Source organism: Rhagoletis pomonella, unplaced genomic scaffold (genome assembly GCF_013731165.1).
Source record: "Rhagoletis pomonella isolate Grant_MI unplaced genomic scaffold, Rhpom_1.0 Rhpom_scaffold_00004, whole genome shotgun sequence".
Classification (NCBI taxonomy): domain Eukaryota; kingdom Metazoa; phylum Arthropoda; class Insecta; order Diptera; family Tephritidae; genus Rhagoletis; species Rhagoletis pomonella.
Genome location: NW_023458558.1, coordinates 36789410 through 36805282, shown reverse-complemented (window position 1 = coordinate 36805282; position 15873 = coordinate 36789410). Strand labels below are relative to the sequence as shown.

The 15873-nt window shown below is 34.6% G+C and overlaps 2 protein-coding genes across 2 annotated transcripts in view; both read right to left on the bottom strand.

Annotated features, from left to right (window-relative positions):
- Positions 1-444: 444 nt before the first annotated feature.
- LOC118738210 (ataxin-8-like) lies at positions 445-843 on the bottom strand. Its single transcript, XM_036469133.1, has one exon. The coding sequence runs from the start codon at positions 841-843 to the stop codon at positions 445-447; it is 399 nt and encodes a 132-aa protein (XP_036325026.1).
- LOC118737541 (nucleolysin TIA-1) overlaps positions 843-15873 on the bottom strand; it is a 383280-nt gene continuing 368249 nt past the window's right edge. The window contains exons 6-8 of the mRNA XM_036468115.1: positions 6586-6936; positions 5972-6131; positions 843-1002 (exon numbers count right to left, since the gene is read on the bottom strand). Coding sequence (XP_036324008.1) covers positions 961-1002; positions 5972-6131; positions 6586-6936 — 553 coding nt within the window. The 3' untranslated portion in view covers positions 843-960. The remainder of the gene's footprint in view (positions 1003-5971; positions 6132-6585; positions 6937-15873) is intronic.

Here is a 15873-nt window from a genome sequence, read left to right as displayed (position 1 = left end):
TACTCTGTATCTAAACCAATTTTTTTTATATGGACCTAATAGCTATTCACTTAGAATTATATTTAGCAACAGCTGCTTTCTAAATTTCAACATTACTATTCATTTTTAACTAACTGCCAACACTTCTTTGATATATGTATAACCTTTGACGTTTTCAATTAAAATCGCATAAATTCAGACGAAAGTATATAGTATCAGTATACAAGCAAGCAACATCAACATACGTACATACATATAGGTACATATATGTAAACATACGTATGTATGTATGGCTGTATGTAAATATAAAAAGTACGTATGTATTGTTGTTAGTTTACTAAGTAACTATGTAGTAACTTGCATCATGACTGGAATTTCATATCTCTGGTATAAATAATGGCTCGCTCGACTGATCATTTCCTTTGTGTACACTGTTACTAAAATTTTCTTTATAATGCCGACATTTCATTCCTTATACAAGTCAACTAAGTGAGTTTGTTGTTGTTGTTGCTGTTGTTGATGCTGTGGAGAGTAATCGTTGTTTGTTACCTGCTGAAAAGTCCAATATTGTTGTTGTTGTTGCTGCTGCTGCGGCAGCTGACTATGATTATGCTGGTGGTGCTGCTGCTGTTGCAGTGACGCCGTTGTTTGTTGTTGTTGTATTAGGTAGTGTTGTTGCTGCGACTGTTGCTGCAAACCGCATTGCTGATAGTGCGTATGATGCTGCTGCTGCTGATGTTGCTGTTGTTGCTGTTGTTGATGCTGATGCATTGCATTGTACGGCTGTACAGCCAAAATAGTTGCCGCCGCAGCTGTGGTTGTTGTTGTTGCCGCTGCTGCTGTTGGGGCTATAGCTGCAGGCATAGGTGCTTGTATTGGCGGTGCTACAGTGACTTTTGTGCAGGCACATAATGTTGTTGCTGCAGCTGCGGCGGCTGTTGGTGCACCATTAGTTGTTGTAAATGCCGGCCATCATGGCAGCTACACAAGCAGGCTCGGTGCAAGCCATTCATCTTCAGCCAGCTAGGGTGGTGGAGAGAAGAGAGAAAAAATCTAAATAAAGAAGAAAGCGAGTCTATACAAACGTGGTAATAATAAGAGATTTGAAAGATTGTTAACCCTTGTGGGCCCAATCGTTTACTCGGGTACCCATTGACACGATTTGACTGATTTTACATGGAGAAATGCTTTTAAAATATTTTATATTTCATTTCAGTCCAGAAAATTTTGAATTTGAAAAAATTGTACACGATTAGTCCAACCGGGGTACTCAGGTAACCAAATGCAAAATAGGCGGAAAAATGTAACTATAATTAAATAAGGTATAACTAATAATATTGTTTTTCAATTGTTCATTTGTTAAATTGAGCTAATATAAATAATAATAAAAATAAAATGTAGTCTACAAAAATAACAAATATTTTTCTACTTTTCTGGCAATAAGTGTAAAAAATAGCAATTATGAAAAATCGCACACTTGCAAACGGTCAAATAAGTATTAAGTCTTATTTACATTCGTAAGGTTATTTTACCTATATACAACGTTTAAAAAAATGTATACAAAAATCTTCTAAAAACACACAAAAATTGCCGAGCGGCTCTCTTAAAGAAACCGCGCTGAGGTGCACGGCAATACGTTTGGCTGCTCTAAGTAAACTATTGATATTACTTTCTATCTTTTGGTATATTCCTCGGATATAAAGGAAAATAGAGACCATCTCATTGCTTCCCTTTTCAGATTAATGTACCAGACCATCTCGGAATTTACAAATATATTATCTGGCTCATTAAAGATTATACCGGACATTATATTACAAAGATCCTTGTATATAATACTATCGTTGGATTTGTATAAAAATATCTTCGCTAACAACAAGTAAATCAGTATACATCTAACATTCTTCTTATTTAGCACTACAACCTTTTGCCGGTTCGGACCGAGAACAAAAAACTACGCCAGTTGCCTCTCTCCTTTGCAGATTTGCGCCACCTATTCATCTTAAGTGCAGACAGGTTCTTCTACACTTGGTCCTTCCATTGTATTAGTGGGCGCCCTTGCTTTCGTTGGCCACCCATGGGTGCGGAGTCGAAGGATCTATATAGCTAATACCCAGGATTATACAAGTTGCAGCCGACTTTTAGATATAAATCCGTAAGGGGAAACGCAGGTGCCCCGGTTGGCCTAAAACGCTAACTAATTTGGTCGGTCACACTAGGATTAAATAAAATATTACTCATACGCAGTGGTGAATGTGAATTGTATTCATACATTTATACATTCTATGGCATTCAATCCCGAATTCTCGGAATGCGAAATTAAAATATTAGGTTACTGAGATTTATAGGAAGAAAATTAAAAATAAATGAAATTTAGTTTTTCTCAACTTCCATAAAAAATGCAACATACCGGGGGCTCGTTTACATTTCACAAATCTGTTTAAATAATTTTATTCAAATAAAAAAATTGCATAACACATAATTATAAATAATGCTTCGCCAAAGACTAAAATTGGCGAATGGTGTCGCTTACGTTATTTTGGTGTTTAGGGCTGGAAATATCTCTCCAACGAATGCTACTTTGGACTGACAATCTGAAATCTGTGGCCTAAAATTCACTTTGTTGAACTGACAATTGGAAGATGGAACAGAAAACTTGTGAATGGTGTGTAACGTCAAATCTAGCAAAAACTCGACAACAATGGATCCAGCTCCCTCATTCTCTTCGAACGCTCTCAACTTAGAATCATTGCTGGAGTTATCACAGACCACTTCCCCATGAAAATACATGCCGAAGTGAAGAGAAAATCGGAGATCTCGTAAAAATGCTCTGCTCAAGCAACTTTATCTTCACAAACACTTTTTCGGCTGAATTGGCAGTTTCGAAATAAAGTTGATATGCGAAATAGTGATCCATAACTTCTTATTGTATACTTTTGATAAATCATTTGTGATTCTTGTCGGCTATCAGTTGGCACCTCTTCTAGATACATGTTTACAGCCTTTGAGCCCAACAATGTCAACAGGCTAGCAAAAGGCTTCATTGAAGTCAATCTTCATCCTCGTGTATTTGGTACTGAATACGAATCGCATGTCACACGAACATACATATGTACGTATATATATGGCTCACTTATTGTCAATGCACTTCTGCTTTGCGGTAACATCATTCGCACAAAGAATGCATTGAAATCGAATTGAAAGCGCAAGCATGCTGCCACTTAACATTTTTGTGTGCATTCAGTTCAAAGGTGAGTGGGCTAACAGTTTTGCATTGGCAGAGAGATTAAAGGAGTTTAGCAGCACCGAGTGAGCTAAAGTGTTTAGTTGTTAATATTTCACTTTCAGCTATGACTACTAGTTGTGACAATTAGCCCATCGCAGGAACTTGCCGCATAAAAGTTCTTGTAAAGTCTTCACTTCCAACGTTAAAAAGGAAATTTGCTTATAGCATAGACAGACAGAAACTTCAATTCGGATTAACGGAGCGTGGGACTCAAATCCACGACAAGCAATTTTTTTTTTTTAATTTTCTTAGGTACTAGTTAAAAAAAAAATAAAATGGAAAATATAAAATAAAAACCACAAAATTTTATTTATTGAAAATTACCTATATCGCGGGGAGCTATTCTGAGCCCTACCGTCGAAAATGCTCCTGATCCGTATTAGTTTTGAGAATTAACTGCAGGACTTAATCCGGATCAACTGCAGTTAATTTCCTAGATAAATCGGAATGAAAAAGTTAATCTGGATCAGTGCTATTGTATGCATAATTCAGATGCCGTACCGTTATATAAAAAAAAAATAAAAAATTTTTAAATCAATTCGAATCGAAAGAAAAATAATCGATTTGGGAAGAAATCGTCTAAAAATAAATTTTGTCAAATAACGCCATTAATTTAATTTTTATAAAGAAACAAAAAAACAAAAAAAAACTCTGCGATCTAACTAACACCGAAATCATAAAAATCTATTTTAAAATAATTTTTAAAACTTATATTGTTAATAACGTAAAATCAAGATTTATCTAAAAACTATCAGCTAGCTTAAAATTCAACATACTTTTGGAAAAGCAAAAAGTGAGATAAGGTTTCTCTATGTCTAGACAACGATATGAATATTCAACAGGGACTTCATAAATTCTTAGCCCTACTTAGGAATAAGTTAATCTATTTTTAAGACAAGCTTTCTAAGCTGGACGAAGTCGGATCAAAAATATGGGTTACCCAAATATCTCGACTACTGCGTCACCTAGCGGACTATTTCATCTTTCATATTGCATTGTCATCGGGTTGTGTGCTAAGTTTGAAGGCTCAAGTCACTAGCTCATGGGGAAGTTGGTGAAATATTGATCGCGAAATTCTAGGAACTACATACTTACATACATAAGTACATACAAATGGAGTTGAATAAAAGCTTGTAGTAAAGTTATATAACTTTCTAATTTTTTTTCAGAAAATAGAAAAAATTATGTGTGTTGCTTAAAAATTAACCGCTACTTTTTAATGGCGCCCAATAGCAAAGTTTAAAGATGCTGATTTTTGGCATTTTGCCATTTTGATCGAAATTGTTTTTTTATGGGGAAGAAAATGTGCATGAGCGGCAAGAATGGAATTGCCAAAAATCAATGGTAAATCCCAACATCTTTCAACTCTGCTATACTACAATTCGAATGTAGCATTACCCATAAATTTATACAGAGTTATTTTCAAGAGGCATCCCTTCAAAATTTGATAGTAGAACAACTAATCCGTAGATCAATATGCATTGAGTAAGGTAAAGCCGAATGTCGATTCTAGATTTCTTTTTATCGATTCACGATTCGAATCGGGAGTAAAAAATCTACAAAAATTAAATTGGAAGGAATCGGTTAATCAGTCTTCGATTTAATAGATTTAAAACCGAGTAGAAATTCCATTTGTTCAGAATTTCGTATACTTCCCAACTATTCGATTATTCGATTCGTAATTCGGAGGTATAAAATCGACTTATTCTAATTTTCAACAGGTTTGTTTTGTGGAAAATTTAAAAGTTTTTTTTGTAGAATGATAACTCAAATTGAAAAAGGGATTGATTTGAACTTAAATTAATGTGTTTAAATAATTCGCTCTTTTTAGCTTAAAAACCAAAAAAAAATTCGAATAAAAAGTATTTTTTTTCACAATTAAAACAAAAGAAAAAACGAAATCAAAGTTTATACAAGCAATTTTTTAGCAAAAAAGTAAGCCGACTTCAATTCTTATATAAAAATTTAAGACTATCGTTAATTTGTTCATGATCGAATGATCCAAATTAGTACGGGACCACCTGTGAGGAACACCTTTCCTTAAAAAAAAAAAAATTATTATAGAAATCGGTTAACGTGGTCCAAAGTTATGCGGTAACGCACATATGTACATAAAACAAAAAATATTCCAAAGAATTGATAACCTTCTCCTTTTTATGAAGTTGGTTTAAAAATAAATAAAAGTTGCCTTGACGTAAAAAAAAATATCAGAAAAAAGCATGTATTTTTTAAGTACTAAAGTATCAATTAAAAAAATTAACAAAATTAGAAGTATAATGTGCTTTTATCTATATTTCTTGCTTTGCAAAAACAAAAGAAATTTGCGCATACTTGATGTTACATGCCTACAAGGGCTATCCGTTTATTTGATTATTTAAAAATATTCATAAAGTAATTGAAAATTATGAGTACTCAAAAGTTCAGTTTCTATAGATTTTGATTAACCAAAAACTAAAGTATTTGAATAATTTTCTTTATGGTTAATTAAAGCAGATTTTTTTGCAAATAAAGACAAAAATCAATTTTTTCCGAATTCGATTTCAAATATCCGCTATTTTGGAGTTAAAGTTTTTATCGAATTTTCCCATATCGAACTAACCCATCCCAAATCTCTGTGCTTATGCTCTTACGTTTCTCATTTTAACCACTAGTTTTATTCATGTTCAAAGCTTTTTCTATAGCTATTTACCTATCTGCGGATACACTCACCTGTGGACTAACCTGAAATTGTTGCATGGGATAGGCAACAACGCCGGCAGCCTGTGGCAAACCACTGCTGACGCTCTGTGCAATTTGTGGAGCGGTGGCGCCTGCCAACGGCGCTTGAGGTGGCACACTCTGCCAAGTACCGGGAATTTGGACGCCCATGCTATGCGAAGTGAAAGTGAGGAGAGAGAATTATCAAATTAGAGTTAAATATGGATTTTATTTATTTATTTAGTAATCTAGAATTTACACATAAATATTTAGAATTGTTTTTTTTTAATGGTTAAATTTAATGATACATACATACATATTATGGAGCTAACATATTATACTTGCGGCATGGGTAAGCAATTTTTATTCAACATTTTTTTTATGAACATTTTTTGTTAATTAAATTCCTAATAGCTCAATCGTTTTTGATCTTTCAAAAGATCTACTTTTAAATATACACACATATATGTATGTTCATATGTATCGTTATCTTTTTTAATTGCAATTATATTTTATTTTGTGTCATGCACCATTATTCTATTTTTAAATTGCTATAGCCAACTATCCTATCACTTGCAATGCTTTTCTCCATTTCATAAAATATTTTCTCCATTTTCTTCCATTACCCCATATATCCTTGCTGGTAGCCAGCAAATTGCCCGTATGTCGTAAATCCTTGCATGCCTTGCAAAAATTGTCCCGGTTGCAGTGCGTTGGCGGGTGTGGGCGCTGCTGTGGGATATGTGGGTGCCGGTGGATACCAATAGCCGGCCACTTGTTGCCCATATGCTGCTGCTGCAGCCGCCGCTGCTGCTGTGCCAAATGGGAAGCCAGGGCTTAGTGCTTGCCCGGCGATGGCTGACATGTGATTGGGGTCGCCACTCTCTTTGCCCCACGCGCACTTCACAGGCTGTTGATTGATTTCCGTATTGTGTACGCCAACAATGGCGTGGGTGGCGGCCTCTTTAGTAGAAAAGCTGAAAAGAGTTATTTGGCATGGCTTACGTGAAATATATTTCAGCTGATTATATTTAAGACTTAACACTTATCTTAAAGTTATAACTATAAATCTCGTTTGTAGTGTGCGTCTTTAGGCTGTGTATGTGTAATTAATAATACGTAGATTTTTAAAATTTGTTCTTGGTTATTGCAAAACAACTGGAAAACTAATACTTCCAAAATCACTTGTGTATTTATTGCTACAATAGTAATGGAGTAATGGACAGTTCAAGTATAAATATATAAATTTTTGCTTTTTATAAATACTTCCGTCTTCTCGTCCTTTTTTTTGTCATTTTTGCTTGTATTTGTTAATGTTGTAATTGGTGTAATTACTAGAACCTCAGTAAGTTGCAAGACATATCAACCTCACAGAATATATCGACGGTACTTTGGTAAAACCTCGTATCTCAGAAATCACTACCTACTACTTCATATCTCGCAAAGTTAATTCAAAATAACTAAAAAGTACTCAATCTTTAATGTTCATTAAAAAGTTATTATAACTAGTTTCTCTTTTTTTCTGCTAGAGTGTGTTGTCTGAGAGTGTTTTGAGATACCAGGTTTTTTCCAAGGTACGGTTGATATGTATGTAGTATGTACTAAGAGATTTAGTACTCAGTTATAAATTAGTGACTTCAGGGAAATTGTGAATTAGATAGTTGAAAGTATTTTGTAAGACAATTGAAAGACTCTAGACAAGATCGTTTGAAAAATCTTGTTTATTCGGACACACTAGATGTAGTTAGATTTTTTGCGGAATTTCGATAACTAACTCACTTTTAATTAGCCATGACCAGGCATGGGCAGAGACTTAGCAGGTGCTAAAAGAGCGTTAACATCGCGTGTATGTATACAAGCAAGAGCGTAATGATGGCAACGCGACAGCATGCAAAATGAATTGGATACACTAAGGCACGGTGCACATTAGAGCGGTGCACTGCGCGCATTTTATATCGCATAGCGTGTCGTATCGCATATCGTATCGCTCTAATGTGCACCGTACCTAACACATTCTCACTTTTAGCTCACGCTTGTTTTTGGTAGTGCCCACCACTGGCTATGATATAACCAACTTAAAGTGCGTTTTAAATAGTTGAGATCAAAAATCAAAAATCTAAACCAGCCACAAACCCTACCGACGTGTGGTCTGGCAGACATTTTGAGAATTCCAAAAGTGTATAAGCGTGCTTCTCTCTTCCCCGCGGGCAGTCGCTCGTAAGCGTTGGTGGTCAGAGTTTGTATCGACGCGTGCGATTTTGGTTAGCTTTGATATTTCGGTTCGACTTCACGGTACGATTTTCAAAAAAAAAAACGGTTGATTTTATTTTTCATTTTGACGTAGAATACGTCTTGCGTTTCGATATGGAAGCTATGCTCAAATGTAGTTGTAATTTTTAGAGCTTCACGAAAATGCTTATTCCACGAGAACTAGTGAAGCGATTTTAAAGGGGAGTATGGCGTTTTAAAGAAAAAATTCCAAACCTATCGACAGTTAGATTTCTGTAAGTAACCGATTCGGTGTCTGTCGTAGAAACAACGGTAAATATCGGTTTTTTGGGTCAATTTTGAGCCTTTAAAGTGCTCTAGCAACTTATGATTTGCAGATATAACTTTCATTTTCGGGATATAGATTCTTTGGAGTAGTAGAAATATTACCATGTACAGCTTTTATATAAATTTACCAAACATTGAACACTCTAAGGCAAAAAATTTTTTGAAAAAATTAACATTTTTTTTTATTTCCGAAATTCTCCTAGACCGCTCGAATGATTTTTTTTGTTTTTGTTTTATTTAATCAAAAATTCAAGAATTTCCTTCCATTTGGTATATAAGAAGTGTTGACTGATATCTTCTAAGTATGTTTATTACATTAAAATATATGGACATAAATAATTTTTCATACAAAATCATTTCGCAAACACGTGAATGCGCTATAAGTGAGAGAAGGAGACACAAAGTATGTGTGTATAGGTATTTCGGCATTTGAATATTTATAAAAGACGAAGGTGAGGAGGAATATGTAGATGAAGAATACGATAAACCTAAGAGTAAAAACAAAGATAAATGTAAAGAAAAATATGAGGATGAGTATACCGATAAAATTAAAGATTAAAATAGAGGGAGAAAAATGAAAATAAAGGTAGTTATACATAGTGAAAATGATATAGACAGAGATTCAATCTGGGGACTATTTCGCGATTTTTGAGATTTTCGGAATTCTCGGGACTTATCGATATAATAACCGATATTTTTATCGATGTTGTTATCCAAATTTTCATCAATATTGTTATTGATTTTGCTATCGATATTTTCGGAACTTATCGATATAATGATCGATATTTTAATCGAGTTTGTTATCGATATTTTTATAGGTTTTGTTATCGATATTGTTATTGATTTTGGTATCGACATTTTCGGAACTTATTGATATAACAAACTATATTTTTTACCGGATTTGTCATCAATATTTTAATCGATTTTGGTATCGATACTTTTACCTATTTAGTTGTCGATATTTTTTATCGATGTTGCTATCGATATTATTATCGATTTTGATTTCGATATATTCATCGATTTTTTATCGATTTTGCTATCGATATTATTATCGCTTTTGTTGTCAATATTTTTTTCTTAGTGTGTGCCTTCGTTTTTTACTTGGATGTGCTCTTAACCATACCACGTATGCTACGTTTGAATTTAGCGGCTGTGTCTTCGATACAGCCTGCAGACGAAGGCGCTGGACTGTTCCTTTTTATTTTGAGTTATTATCTAATTATTAATGTTAAAAAAAAAATGCTTTCCAAAAAAAAATAATTGTTCAATTGATAGGTCTTAAGATAAATATTCGGCCCAAAGGAATTACATATATACATATACCACTAAAACGCACAAGCCAATTAGGCCATGTCTATCTATACGTCCGTTCTTCCGCTGCTAGAATACAAAGCTCAACATGGTGCAAAGTTTTAAAGCAACGTTTTAACGTTTATTATGCTTTTTTTGAAGTGGAAAGTGGGCGTAATTTTAGTCCGATTTTTCAACACAGCTTTTTATACCAAGGTCAATAATTGCACAGGGTTTGGTACAAATTGATAAATCGGTTACCGAGATACACATACAGTAAACCAAATAAAAACTGGGACACGATATTTTAGTAAGTTTTGGCAATTTTTCTTTAGTTTGTTAAACGTCTGTTATTTTTTTTATGAAAGTATAGCTGATTCCTTAACACAGACGATGTAAATTCATATTTCTGACTTTGTGAAAAAACTATGTCAATTCTGCAAATTTTGAACAAAACTTCTAACTTCTTGATCAGCGTCTTTAGAAAAAATTTTGGCATTAAATGTTTGTAGCCCATCAAATTTTAGTAAAGTAAAGTGCAAATTTTAGGTATCTTGGACTTACCTCTGATCTTTGGCAATTTTAGGGGTGCTCCGATTTTTTTCTCATATACAAAATTTTCGAACATAAATTGCCAAAAATCAAGGGTAAGTGCTAGCATACATACCCCAAACTCTTTCATTTGACCCCTCGAGCCCTAACCGCCAACATAACGTAAGCGACATTTTTTTCGAAATTTTCTTTTTGATGCAGAAATATTCCTAGATAAGATAAGATAGAAATATTCTAGATGCATTTCTGCATCAAAATAAAAAATAAAAAAAAATGTCGCTTACGTTATTTTGCCGGTTAGGGCTCGATATGTAACCTGATGTTTGTTAATAATCCAACGAAAGTTTTGTATCCATATAAAAACTGTCGTGTCACGCGAATTCGAACTAATTTAGAATTGCCCATATCCCAATGAAACTGATTGCTCTGTATACAAGGTAGGTTGGTCCGGAAAAAGAACCAAATCGGAAGCTATTCACGCCCACGTCCCTTATTACGGCGCACAGTGGTTCAGTTCCATAAATTTTTGGGGAAAATTAGAAGGAGTAGACGTAGGGTTTTCATATGTAAACCCTATGGACATAAATCAAGAAAAAAATCAATAATGGGAGTGATCGCTTTATTTCCAATCCGATGAATCTATATTTACTTATATATATTTTATGTATATTTACTTATATGAACGGATATTTACATATTTATGCACATATATTTGCAGCGGTGTATTTTCATGAGGATATATAATCTTCAGTGAAACTCTGAAATCATTGCCATTTAAGTGAGAAATCTGTAAGAATTTTAAAATCTATAATTAACTTCCGCTGTTATTTACAGTATGTTTATACCATACATAAATGCGTAAGGGACATTACTTCTTGTTTAATAATATCGAGCCCTAAACACTAAAATAACGTAAGCAACATTTCTTTTTTCAAAGTTTTATTTTTGATGCAGAAATGAATCTGGATGCTCTGGGAATATTATTTTGGCGGTTAGGGCTTGATATGTATGTGCCTTCTCTGTTAAATAATAATAAAAACAGAAAAGCAAAAATAACAATAAAATTTAAGTACCTACTACTTGTAGTTAGTAGCGCGAACAAAGCGCGTAAGTTGTGCAGTCGGCCAAGGGAATCAGTCTTGGCGCATCAGAGCACTGCAGATTTTTTAGTCAACTTGGCATGGAGTGCCGCACACATTCATTCATACAAAGATACATGCACACTTATGTACTAGGAATGTTAGTCCCGGGATCCCGAGACTTAAGGTATCGAAAATCCAGGGATTCGTCCTTGTGAATCCAAAAATTTTAAATTTTTTAAATTCTAAAGAAATTTCCTATTGCATATTTCCTATTTCCTATGCCATATTTTTATTCTACATTGCATTGATATTTTTTTAGGAATTTTTTGAATTAATCATCACCCCTATGCTGTAATCCGAAAGTTCGTAGTCACGAATTCGTAGCTCCGTTCCGAAAATTCGAAAATTGGTATGCTGTAATCCGATCGTAACTATCAACGGTGTTGCCAATTAAAATAGTGAAATTCGAAGTTCTTAATCAGCTGCTTTGACAGAAACAAATCAAAATAAATATAATCGCAAGTGAAAAGTGAAATTAAGAAAAAAATGTTTAATCGTATTTGAAAAAGCTTTTCCTTAATTAAGTAAAATAGAATGGATTCAGTGGCCGGTGCACTTTTGTCTCAGGAGGAAGAACATGCTGCAGTCAACTGTTGCATTAATATACAAAGGAGATTGCTACGAGACAGTTCTGATCCATTTAGCTTAAATGATAAATATATGCTCCCTCTTTTTAAGGGCGTCCTTTCAACCAAATATTGTGTTGCTTTAAATCTTGCAACGCTTTCCCAAAATTCCACCACATCCTCTTTAACTATTACAAAGCCTCGGGCAATGTCCGGCCTTTCGCTCATGCATTCCACCAGTTTTTCGTATTGCGAGCGATTTGTTCTGATTATCGACTTGATAATTTTGTAAACATTTAATAATTTTATTCACACTTCAACTTACATACATATTTTTGCGTTTCCACACTTTATTTTATTGATATTTTAAAAGAATTCGCTTCGCTCCGACACCAGTTGCTCTTCGTAGAAAATTTCCGACAAATACATACAAATCACAGCTACGTCGGATTCAGGCATACCAACATTACGAATTTCGAAGATGGTCTCCGAATTTCGAAATTACGATACGGCAACGCGGATTACAGCATACCAATTTTAAGATTCGTAGCAAAATCGAATCTACGACGGATTACAGCATAGGAGTGCATATCTCTGAAATTACAAATTACTTCAAAATAAATCGTGCGGTAAGAGAAAAAAAATAAAAACGCCACTTTAAATAAAAAAGTAGGTTTCAAACCCATTTATTTATTATTTATTTCATGGTAGGAGAGCTTCTCAAACAATACAGAAGAATTTTTTCTATTCAATTTGTTGAAAAGTAATGAATATCTAAATCCCTGGACTAATCCCGGAAAATCCGGGATCGGAAAAAGCCGAAAAATTAACATCCCTAATATGTACATATCTATGTACGTGTGTATGTAAGTAAGAAAAATCGTACCCTGCAGTTAAAAATTTACGATACGATACTATATCGATACATTTGGCATTCGATACCGATATTTTCTACTCGATGGTTTTAAAATGATATTTTTTTGCAATCGAGTACCAGAACCCTAGTATCGTATCGAATGTTATAAACTCACATTACACGGATAATGTTATTAACAAATCTTGCCGATATAAATTGGGCTTTAAATTTATAATATAGCTAGGATTGCATGTGGTGGAATTTGAACCCGCGACCTCGGTGTTTTAAGTCAACACCTCAATCTCTACGTGTTGTTACACAATATGTTAGTGTTTGACTGAGATTCTCCTCCGATTTGTCGCGTGCGACTTAATGTTGTGGCACAAAAGGGGTCCCTACAGCTTTTTATCGACTTTGAGCGGCGATTTTGTTCTAATGGGAAGCTGTTTTTCATTTTCAAGCTTTGCGCACTTCTAACCGTTACACTACAGCGGCTTATACACGAGACCTATACTCAGATGAAGTTTTTGATTTTGGTATCGATATTTGGAATATCGAGTCCTATGCTAATCATAAAGGGATGGTGTTACATCATGAGAACCTGAGACCATACATATTTTTGGAGACCCGACAAAAATGTTTGGAACTGGCCACAGCCAGCATATTAACCTGACCTTTGACCGTAAACTTCAATTCTTTTCGGTTTTAAGGTGGATTGGTTCTAATATGTATAGTATGGAGACTATTGAATTAACTGCAGGGAAAATATTTCAGCTGCTGTTGAAAAAAAAAACTTGAGTGCATTGTAGCAGTAAACTGAACGGCATTGATGGCAACAAAAGCAGCAGCAGGCAGCTTGCAATCGCCCTCGGTATTTGAAGTCTCCAAGCTCATTATGTTGGCTAACATTGCAAAACAATGCAACGCAATACTAGAAAAGAAAACAACAACAAAAAAACAAAAGCAAAGCTTAACTAAAATAAAAACAATGCTGCCAGCTAGCTACTAACACAACCAACTTAACAATAAATTGGCTACAGCAAAGTGCACGAAGGCAGCGAACAATGGCTGGGGGAAAAATGAAATGTACCCACATACACACATGCATACATATGCACATATGTATGTAAGCAGTCCACACACACACAAGCAAATCAGCGTCAAGTTACAAACATGCAATGTTGGGCGCTTTGGTGTGAATAATGTGGGGATCTGTTCGCAAAACTAGCCTATTAATTACATATAACCCCATAAGTAGAAAAGTAATAGGAAAATGTTAGCAAGGTCAAATTAGAAAGAGCTAGCAGGGAAATTAAAAATGTAATAAATTGTGTTTGGGAGATTAGTAGCATTTTAATTTTTATTTACGATTTGTCAAATTGGAAGGCAAAACTTTTGTCCCAGATTTCTGAAAGCTTGTAAAACTAATTTTGAGTTGCGCGACCCACTCCGTTACTTATGCTAGGATTTTAGCTCTCATTCCAGAACATTTGATATATCATATCCGCTGTACAGCATTAAGAAAGCGATACTCTCCTCTCTCAATAAATAAATTATTAACATGAAGACGTAAAATCAGCTGATGAATTTAGTTCTGTAGCTTAACAAACTCCTGATTTTCGTGACTCGGCGCAAATATTGAAAATGTTGGTTGCGTACGTCATGCGTGTCTTCCGACTCTTATTCTTGCCGTGGAAATATCTATTTGTAAAACTAGCAATCAAAAAGAGCGCCCACGAGCACAAATGAAAGATCAAATGCAGAGGAACCTTCCTGCTCTTAGGCTAAACGACTGGCGCATATTCGCATAGCAGATAAAAAGTTGCTTGGCCACGACCCAAGCAGGCAAGGGGTTGTAGCATAAAACAAGAAGAAACACTCTAGGTAAATTTAAATCTGTCGGGGAATCTTTTGTAAGACGTGAGCTCCACGGCCAGCACTTTGAACATAGATAGATAGATTGATAGATATAGAGGTATGCACTGCGCAAAAGAGATCTTTTGTGCCCTCAACTATTCAGGGTATCTCAGCCAACTCTAGAGATCCCAGAAATTTGAGAAGATCTCCAAGGGTTAGCGATTGTATAAGTTCTTCCCTTGGCCAAAGTTGGCATAGGTACCTTTCCCGGCTTCTCAAAACCGCCTCGCACTCGTGAGCAGGAGCTTGATGAAGATTAGTACAACTTTTTTTAAGTTGGCTTAGAGTTTAAAACTTAGATGTATGTATACTGGTCCTAAAGTATAACGAAAGCCTATATAACGAACGCTCCAAATAACGAATGCCTTTTTTAAATGCATTGATTACTCGAAATAACGAACGGTTGAAAAAGGAGTATTCTATATAACGAACGCTTGTTTACTTTGTATGCTTGAATTACATGATTTTGCAAGATTATGACGTACGTGGAATTACCATCAGTTCAAAAGGACAACTTCTTACAAGTGGTCGCGTTTATTGAACTTGACAAATACCTCCGTCGGGTTATTTATAAGGTAAAAAAAATTAAATAAAAAAACACATTAAGGGAAATTGGAATATGGGGATTATATGTAATATATAGACCGATTTTATTGAATTTTCATAATAAAATTTTAGTTCGATATAACATATTTTTAGAAATAGCGTATACTGAACGACCACTGTATGGTTTAGGTTATAGCATTCACCCTCCGATGAGTGACAGTGCCGATGACGTTAGATTCGTGAGAAGGTCCTTAGGGACCTACAAAGAGTTGCTCGATGTTTCGACTGTACATGTGCAACTTCTTTGGTATTTATGTTGTCTTTTGATTAAATTAACGTCCTGCATATATATTAGGAATGAAATAATTTGAAGAACAAGTGAAAAAAATCAAAACATGAAGACAAGTAACTTGTTATTTCTTCTAAAATTGTACAAGGTCCCTAGGGACCTTGTCACTAATCCCCGTACTATATATGTTGAAATCTCAA

Excerpts from the sequence above, each read along its gene's own strand:
- LOC118738210 (XM_036469133.1), bottom strand. The coding sequence starts at position 843 with ATGCCTGCAGCTATAGCCCCAACAGCAGCAGCGGCAACAACAACAACC.